The sequence below is a fragment of the Pundamilia nyererei genome, unplaced genomic scaffold (genome assembly GCF_000239375.1).
Source record: "Pundamilia nyererei isolate P.nyererei 1_Seehausen unplaced genomic scaffold, PunNye1.0 scaffold00138, whole genome shotgun sequence".
NCBI classification, from domain to species: Eukaryota; Metazoa; Chordata; class Actinopteri; order Cichliformes; family Cichlidae; genus Pundamilia; species Pundamilia nyererei.
Genome location: NW_005187539.1, coordinates 975888 through 985869, shown reverse-complemented (window position 1 = coordinate 985869; position 9982 = coordinate 975888). Strand labels below are relative to the sequence as shown.

Here is a 9982-nt window from a genome sequence, read left to right as displayed (position 1 = left end):
GCAGATTAAAAAAAAGAAAAGAAAAGAAAGAAGGAGAGAAAGCGTAAAGTGTCATTTTCCAAATGTGGCCGCTGGGTGGCGAACAAACACCAGAACAGGAACTCTACTGAATCAGGCCTCTCAGTCTCATAGACTCGCAGGATCAGAGTGAAGTTCGAGAAAAGCCCCAGAGTTGTGATGATGATGATGATGATATGAGTAGGATAATAAGAAAGGAAGAACATTTAAAGTCCTCATGGCTCGTGGAATCTGTAATGTCGAGTCTTCACAGGTTCTAAGACAAAAAAAAAGAAAAAAAAAGAAGCTGAAACCTTGACATCATGGGTTTTTATTGCATGTGATGGGTGTGTTGTTTCTCAAGTTCCTTTCCGTGTCACAATTTAAAATGCATTTGCCATTACAGTCACACAGTAGCTGTTGCACTCTGAATGGTAGCATGGCCTACTTGTTACAGATGAAACCATTCATCCTTGAAGGAGCAGAGAAGGCAAATACTAACATTTAACACTACAGCAATGCACTAAAAACAGCATTAGATAATTACTTAAAATATGAAGCTAAACCTAAAAGTGTCTAGACTAAATGTCATGGGCCTGGGGGTGGGTCTGTGGCGTTTGGATGAATACCGATCAGCAGAAGAGTTCAGTTGTGAGAACAGGTGTGTTTCTGGGATTTCTCAGTGAGGTGGCACAGGAGTGACCAACAACTAGTGAGGGACTTTTCTTAAAAAAATATATCAAATCAGTTATATGAGTTAAATGACTTATATTGATCTTAAATTGCAGTCCTTGTGAATGCATTACAAGATGTGACTGCCCTGTGACAATGTGGCACACATAAGCACAAGATGCATGGTGATGGCACTAACAACGGTCTGGGTACAACTGTAAGGGTGATTTATTCTACTTATCAGTGGTAAAAATAAAGAGCAATATCTCTCCCGTTCTTTCAGCTCAGGTTTGTAAGGTAAAGACTGTTTCATGCATGTGTGTGTGTTAACTTTTCAAAAATGAAGAATGTATTGTTGAAAAAGTGCCACAAGTAGCCCAGATTATGCCCAAGAGTGTCTGCTGTCTAGGTTTGCATTGTGAATATGGATGTGCAAATATCCTTAAGGGTATATTAGTCTTAAAGGGGCCATCTGAATTTTTCTACACATTAAGCTACACCTACCAATCATGTGGGTCAACCTGTGAAAAGTCTTGCGTACTGCAGAGAGAACCTGCATTAAAATCTGAGGGTTCAAGTTTAAGCTGCTTCAGTAGCCTAACGTGGATTTATGAAGTCTGGTGATACAGAAGATAGGTCAGAGGTCAGGTGTACTTTTAGGTGTATGTGTTTAATAGGGACTGCTTTATAATTGTTATTGTAATATATAGGTTTATCAAAGTATCAAAGCCAATTTAATGGGGCCTGTTTTTCTGCAGTCAGCGTTCGTTTAGATGAAGTGAAGATTTTATGGATGTAAAGACTTTCAAAAATGAAGGGAAATGTGTTTGCATGTGGTTGTGCGTACACGTGCTCGTGCGCGGTCACGCTGTCTGCCTGCTGGTCCTTGAAGTAACATTTCCCCGGAGGTGACGCGTACGGCTGTTGCGGTGTGTCGCTATCCACACTGTGGGAACTGCCCGGAGAGACGGGTATGTTGCCAAAGCAGTGAATGCACAACGTACAGGAACTGCGACGTTAGAGCAAGAGAGAGGCGGAGAGAGAGGGAGGGAGGGAGTTTGCAGACAGACCAAAGTGCGCTATCAGCTGCTGAAAGCTGGACAGACGAACAGTGTGGAGAGACCGATAGAGGGGCGAGAGAGGGTGGGGGGGCGAGGCGGAGGATGGAGACTCCCTCGTCGTTGTCGGCGGTGACGGTGGTACAGATGGGTGCGACTCTCCTCAGCTGAGCTGGCCACCGATCCAGTTGCCCCGGCGGTCATCCAATGCAGTCTGGATCGAGCTGACCGCGGTTGCATAGCGCACATCCTGCGAATGAGACTTCGCTATCAGTAAGTTGAATTGTAGCTTCCTTCATTTATCTTCCTCTATTTGCTTAATTTTTATAGCCTAGCTCTTAATTTTTACGACCTTCGTGTCCCTGAGTGATTCGCAGCAGGAAGCAAATGTCATCATCTGTCACTCTGCTGTGTTTAAATACACGCGTCAAACTTTTACAGCCCTCACAGTTTCAAGCTCCATTCTCGTCTTCCAGCCCACATCGAGACTGAAGCTGTCATTAGGACTGTACATTGCTGTAGCACCACCCCACGGCTACATTAATTAAACAGAAAATAGGCACTATGGGGTGTGACTTACTGTAGCCTAGTTACTGCGTTATATGTGTGTACACCTCAGTCATATGTGGCTGTTTGCTTTGGTCAGGCCAGTGAATAGCAGCCTTTCAGACTTCTGCATAACCGTTGGTCAGCGAGATCATATGCTGCACTGGTAATGCTTTGTTTCCCCTGCAGGCCTGCTCCCCTTTCCTCTCCTGGTACAAACTTGCTTTCTTGAGCAAGAATATAATGAACCATCACAAACCCGCAGTAAAGACAGAGCATTATGCAAGAGAAAGTTTAGGGTTACACAAATTGTGAAGAACCAATACAAAATGAGTGGAAACAAGGGAATGCCATTAATGCATTTTTAGACCACACACTTTTTACGTTCTGATCAGATGGGTCATGTGCCTTGCTCAAAGGTCATCTGAACATGCTAGCAGGGCAGACTCTGCTGTTCTGTTGCTGGTCACATCACAGCCATTCTGTATCATTTGATCCAGGTAAAAGTAAGAAGAAACTGTGAGGCACGCAACATTTATTAATATGCCAAACTGCACAACTGAGCACCTTAGCATGTTTTTTAATAAAAATTCTTCAGGTTAACATAACTGTTTATGTGTCTGTGGTTGACATTTCCATCACCCTCATATCACTCCTATACCCGCCAACTGTCTCGCTCCACACCTCTTTTCCTGTAACAGTGTTTACTTGATGTTTATCTTCAGGGCAATCTAAATACCAAAGAGGGGAAAGGGAAATGGAAGGAGGGGTTGCTATGCAAATCCAGACCTGCTGTAGGGCACAGTCAGTGTGTTAAGCAAATCAACTCCAGGATACCATTTAGAGTGTTGCTTTTGTTTAAAATGCAGTTTAAAGGTTGTCTTAAAGTTTTTAAAGCTATAACTGATAGTTTGTCCAATGTGGAGCTCGAACATGTGAAAGTATTCACAGGTGATGGAACAAGGCACATATGACGAGCGTGGCTATACGTCATAAAGTTACAGTTCGTTTATTTACTGGAAATGACTGATGATTACTTCTTCAAACCTTAAGTACAAAATCCAGCTGCCCAGTGGTCACACATTTAGGGACATCACTCTGTACACTGTTACAGCCTTTCCTCATTTTATGAAAGAAACTAATTATTAAGAATCTAACTGAAAAATAGAAACATTTAGACTTCTCACATTTGTTATGTAACTGTCTAAGATAAGACATTAAAAAGCATCAAAATAAAGAAAATACAAGTTAGTTTTTGAGAAGAAAAATCGAATTCAAGATTTAAAAAAAAAAGCTCTGGGAAAAAAGTACTGTGCAGTGCAGGAATAAAGTGTCAAGTTTTAAGCTTTGATCTAAAACCTAGAAAGTTGGAGTGAGTGTCTGTGTTTCTGACAGTTTGTTTCAGATTTGTAGTGCTTAAAAGGAAAACATTGCTTTTCTATAATGAGTTTGGACATGTTAAATGAGTCAGTTGTAGAAATTTAAGTTAGTTTCTGGCTGCTGGCCTGATGTGATCCACTTTTATTGCCTTAGCACTACTGTCTGATACTAATGTAATTTTATACTTTTATGTTATAAGGAAATGAACATGTGAGTACTTAATTCATTCCAACAGCTTCTTAAGAAATATCTAAAACATTTCTTATGTGTCTCTTATCTGCAGCAGCTGGCACCATGCTACCCCGTAACATACGTACAGGTGGTTATAACCTGCCAGGGGTGGAATCAGACAATGTGCCCCTCATTGGCTATCGACCTTTATCACCTGACAGAGGAACCATAAGTGGCCACTCAGGGAGGAGAGCCGCTGACGCTGAAGTGCAAAGTTCGCAGGTGAATGGTTTTTACTTTGCCTCAAAATGGATGGATGGGTGTTTTATATTTGTATATTGGTGTTCCCAACAATCACAGAAAAATATGTAAGTTTATTCAGTGTAATGTTACCTCTCCCGCCAACGACCTCATATTGTTACTATGGCTTATTTGTATTGTAATCTGAAAATGTTACAACAACTTTCAGCATGTTCACAATGTCTTCTGACCATCGATAAAGGCGCTAGCTACAATTAAATTTAGCTAATAGTAGTAACTCCCCTACCTTCGCTGTGCACTCACATTTCGTGTGGAAGAAGTGTCGAAGGTGCTACTGAAAAGCTGACAGAATAAAAAGAAACTAATAATAAATGCAGAAAAAATCTGTCAAATTAACCAACATGTTAGCTGTTGCTGCTGTTGGACCGTGAACAGTAGTACCAGCAGCATCTAGTAACAGCTAGTAACCACACCTCACAGTCACAGGAGGCTACTGCTTCTAGCACCAGCTGTGGAGAAGTGAGGAAGAGACGAGGAAGATACAATTATTGTGGTAAGAAACTAGATGGAGGACAGTAATTTGAAGCGAGAGATTTAAGGATTCAGGTAAAATGAATGGGTGCTTTTACCATGAGCCACTGCTAATAGCAAAAGTGTGGCTTTTAATATTGTAACCCAAAAAACTACTGATTAAAACCTGCTTCAATATCTAAAATCAAACAAAATGAAATAAAATATAAACGTACATTGGCGTTTCCAACAATCACAGAAAAATATGTTTTTTCAACATAATCTTACTTTTCTTGGCTACCTGTCTGTACCGCCAATGACCTAATATCTTTACTATGGCTTCTTATGTTGTAATCTTATAATGTTTCAACAACTTTGAACAAGTTCACATTGTTGTCTGACCATTGAAAAAGGCGCCAGCTACAACTACATTTACTGAATATCATAAACTCGCTAAATGGATAGCTGATTCATAATAATATAGCATTTAGTGCCGTGCAAGCTAATGCTGTTTCATGTATATGCATTATACACATATATATAGATACAGTGATCAGTGTGGGTTTTTTGTCCCAGTCCAACCCTGATCTGAAATGACTGTGAAAACAACAGCTCCCATGATTTTTCATAGAAAATTGCTGCTTTCGGACTTTTGGTTAAATAGAGGATAGTCACAAAATAGTACAGAATAAAGTGGGCCTTTCTAGCTCTCGCCCATAATTGTAACAGTTATGGGCTAAAATGTTGGTTTTTTTTTTAGCTGTTTTCAATTAGTGTATGAACAAAACAACAGATGTTGTTTGATTCTTAGATTTTATAAAGGTTTATTACTGTATTAATTTACCTCTCTGTAAGTATTAGTATTGCCACAGAACCACAAGCCACTTGACAACATTCGCTGACCACTAGAAGGAAATCGATTTCAAACCACAACCAGGTCCTTCTTTTATATGCACGTTTCTTTTTTAAGTTACTATTCTTGTGTAATCTGCAGGACTAACTATTTAGAAATTTGTCATAAAGAGGAGAATTCTTTAATTACATCCATCAATTTTCTTAACCTTTTCCAAGTCAGCATTGAGGGAGACAGGCTCTGGAGCATATCCCAGCTGTCATGGGGTGAGGGGTGTGGTACAGCTGGACAGGCCACGAGTGTCCACGGGGACATAGAGACAGATAATCATTCACACACAGTGCAACTCATTTATGGATAAATTATCTTGTATTGCCAGAATACTAGTATTTTTTGGCAAAATTGGGTTTCAAAGAAAACAAGTAGCAGTGTTTAGCATATAAACTGTTGTGTGTTTGTGGAAAGAGGCTTTTTTCCCTGACACTATCACCTGCCCTCTGGGTGAACTGCAGCCAATGTTGGCACAGTGGAACTGTTCTCAGCAGATTGGTTTGGTCCAAAGTGGGAAAACTGCATAGTGTGTATTGGAAAACATCAATTACATTGTACATCTTTGCTGTGGAAAAGAGTCAGATGAACTTGTGACATATCCCAGAGCTTTGTTCTGTGGGACTGTGTTGATGGTATTTGAGTATTGACAGTCATATGCTTTAGTAGGTTTTCTGATGTTGACACAATAAATAGATCTCACAGAGCTGAGAGGGGATTAGGAGACCGTAACATTTGCCATGGCCTCACTGGCCATCACAGCTAGGAGCATTTAGAGCATTGTCCCAAGAAACCGCGTGAGCTGCCTTGGACTGTATAAACAGCAGATGCGGTAGGCTGCTTTTCAGCCCTAAGGGAATAAAGCCACTGTGACTCAGACAGAAAAGCCGAGATACAGATGTATGAACGCGTGTGTATTGCACCATGGCAACACAAACACTGCTATTTACCATAAAGTGAATAAATTCAAACTAGAAGAATACAGGAAAACAATTTTGTTATAGAGCTAATGGTTAATGATGATAACAGCTAGCAAACGGATTTAAGAAAATATTGTGTTTGTAGTGGCAACCCTTATACAACTCATTTAATTCATTTTGCATTGAAATTTAATCTTGAACACTTCATTTCAGCTATAGGCACGTCTAAGTTTTATGTATAAAAACTGCATAAAAATAAGCCAGTATCAACAGATGTGTAAGACATTTACAACAGGTAGAACAGAGCAAAATAATCAATAACATTAAAACATCACGACAGATCTCTTTATCTAGTTTTTTTTTTTAAACAGCCTAATGGCATTAGTGGAATTGCTAGCAACGTGTTAGTAACGATCTGTATGTCGGTCCAATGCTTTTGTCCTGACTGCAGTGTCTCAGCAGGAAGTAAATGCTTAAAATGTATTTTAGACACTAACAGACTGAGGAAGAATAAATCGTACTAATCGTACTAATTGAACTGTTACAATTTACTCTTCTTTCTCCTTGTTGTGATTTTTTTTAATGACAGCCATGCTATGCTGCATATGTATTTACATCCTGCACAGGATGTGCTGTAATACTATTGCTCATCCCCCGATGCTTCTTTTTCTGCCATCTTATAAGTAGGAAGGGCATGTGGTGTAAAACTCTGCCAAATCAAACATGCGGTGATATCTCCTGCGGTGACCCCTTGTCCCAAGTGAGCGGCCAAAAGTAGCCTCGATTACAATAAAATGTTGTTTTAAAGGTCAATATGACCAAATTACTGCAAAACTAATGATGGTCCTTAGTTGTACTTGTGTCCCTGCCTTACTAACATACTACCCATGTTAGTAAGGCAGGGAACATAAAGCTTTGTATATTTAAAGAAGCACTTAAAGACATTGTTTCTGCACTGTTTATATGAAGTTTTTTGTTTTGCTACATAAACTCCTCAATTTGACTTTGTAAAAGGGAGTAAAACTGACTTTAGGTTAGGAAGTTAAATGTTCAGGACACAGGTAAATTTCCCACGAACTTTGCGTTTGTTAATGTTTAATCATCTGATAGTGAGGTTTTCTGAGCATTAGCAGACTTACACACACATGGTCAAATGCTAATTTAAGCTGAAGGCAAGACTACTGTTTGAATTCTTCTTACACGTACAGAACTTTAGCCTTTCTTAAGACCAACGTTGGAAACAAAACGGTTGTACTGGTTCCTAATAATATACTGACCAAGCTTCATGCCCCGGCTTCACAGGGCTCTTTGGTTTACTTCTCACCAAGTCTCAAGAAATGCTGCAGCTAAAAAAAGAAGTTACACTGACTTGCTTTCCAAATGACCAGACTTCCTCTCTGTTCGTGTCACATGTTGTCTGCTGAAGCTTGCATTAAATAATGCATGCTGTGGCCTGATCAGTGGATGCAGTGTACACCTGCTCTCCCCGTAAACAGTATCTAGTATCACAGGCTGTCTCCAAGGACAGGCTGTCAAGTGGAATCCAATACGACCTCTTGTTCATTCTTTAATGAGGGAAACTTGGATGTGTGATTCAAGATGCATAAAGTAACCTGTGGCATTTCGAGCAAACATATTGTAGCAAACTATCTGCAATGTAAAAATGTAGAAGAGTAACAGGAGTGCTTTGTTTTATGTTTTGACAACTTTTCCAGCACAGCTGATTGCTCAATCCTGAGCATTCAGTCTGTACATCTGAAAAACAAACAGCACAAAATGACATATTATTATGCATATTATCCACTGAGCGAAAGCCTACTGCTATGTTGCTACTCCTCTGCTCTGTTTTAACGTGTAGCCCTACAAATCGCTAAGTTTCTTATTACATGCAGCAATTGTAAAACTCAAATTTGTGGATGTGCAACTGTTACAATTTCAAAATGTTACATTTACTTTATACAAGATAATTGTTATGTTGGTGTTGCAGAAAAGAATCTGGGTAATAATGTGGTAACAGTGGGAATAATAAGGTAGGAACAAGAAGGTAATAATATAGAAATGACAAATTATTACTACTTAGTTACAAAAGTAATATCCAAGTAATTATATTGTATGATCATTGGTTATAGCTGAGAAATACTTCAGTAACTTAAATAATTAGTAACCGTACAGTAATATAGTGGTAATAATAAGAACCTGTTAGTAATAAATAGTGTACTATGGTAATATATGCACATTGTGGTAGTAACTAAATAACAATTAAGTAATATTGGTTTATCTTTAATATAGCACAAGACAATTACTTGCATATTCGTTTGGTAATTAAGCAGTAATAACTTGATATTTCTGATAGTAGAGCAGGTCACCTACCAACTGGAAAGTCAGTAGATCGATCCCCAGCTCTTCCTGTCCAGCTAAGATACGGAACCCTGAGTTGCCCACAATGAATGTTAGATGTTAGATGATCCATTCCCACACAAGTATGAACTTGTGTGGGAATGGATGAATTGGACTTGTTGTAAAAATCACTTTGATTGCTCAAAAATTTAGTGGTAGTAACACGCCATTTAACATTTGTTTCCACATTATTACCAAGATGTAGTAGAAAGAACATTTGTGTTTTCTGATTATTTTATAGATAACAAAGATAACATAACGCCACCTGTTGGTCAGGTTGTGAATTTGCTGAATGATCAAGTGCAGCATTGGTGTTATGCAACATTTTTGCGTCTTCTCTCCGCTGCTCTGCTCTGTGTGAGGGACCCTGAAGCAATCACACAGAGTGGTCAAGTGAACACAAGTGAACAGAGATGATAATTACTGGCTAAAACTAGTTTTGCACAGTTTTTTTTTTTACTGAAAAGTAAAAAAAATAAAGAGAGGGAGGCACATTTGTTTTGGTCTAATATATCTGTACTCTAGTAGTCCTGTTATCAGGTTATCTGTATCAGGTTACAGATCACACGTGTTGATAATGCTCTTTGCATTCTTGAGCCTTTTGGTTTTTACTGTTCAAGCAGATCAGTTCAAGATATTGGTGTTAAACAGTTGTATATTTCAAATGTATCCTTTCATTTTTAACATTTCATCAACCTGATATTTGCAAGATTTTGTTTACAAGTGTACTGTTGAGTAATTTTAAAACATGGTGTAGAAATACAAGAGACGCAAGCTTATTTACTACTTTAAGAAGTGGAACAAGGCAATAACTCCCTTTATTTGTCCCTATTTTTGTTTTCGTTTGAATGACTTCCCATAACAAAACTGTACCTCATAGATTCATTTCAAACAACAACAGGTAACCTGTCAGTGAAGTTACGAGCCTGTTTGGTCTGGACTTTAATACTTTATTTAATCACTTTCCTGTTTTAATATAACCTCAAGTTTGCACATAAATAATTTTCCTATTTTGGTGTGAGAGAACCTGATTGGCCAGCACAAGACCTGACCTCTACCTTACCCAGCACGTTTTGGATGAACTAGACTGCTGATGAACATGAGCTGGGTCTTATCAACCAACATTAGAGGCCAACATCTTTCTGGCTCTTGTGAATAAATAAAAACAC

General features: G+C 38.9%; 1 protein-coding gene across 1 annotated transcript in view; it reads left to right on the top strand.

Moving 5' to 3' along the window:
- Positions 1-1610: 1610 nt before the first annotated feature.
- rgl2 (ral guanine nucleotide dissociation stimulator-like 2) overlaps positions 1611-9982 on the top strand; it is a 31942-nt gene continuing 23570 nt past the window's right edge. The window contains exons 1-2 of the mRNA XM_005744043.2: positions 1611-2000; positions 3937-4106. Coding sequence (XP_005744100.1) covers positions 3948-4106 — 159 coding nt within the window. The 5' untranslated portion in view covers positions 1611-2000; positions 3937-3947. The remainder of the gene's footprint in view (positions 2001-3936; positions 4107-9982) is intronic.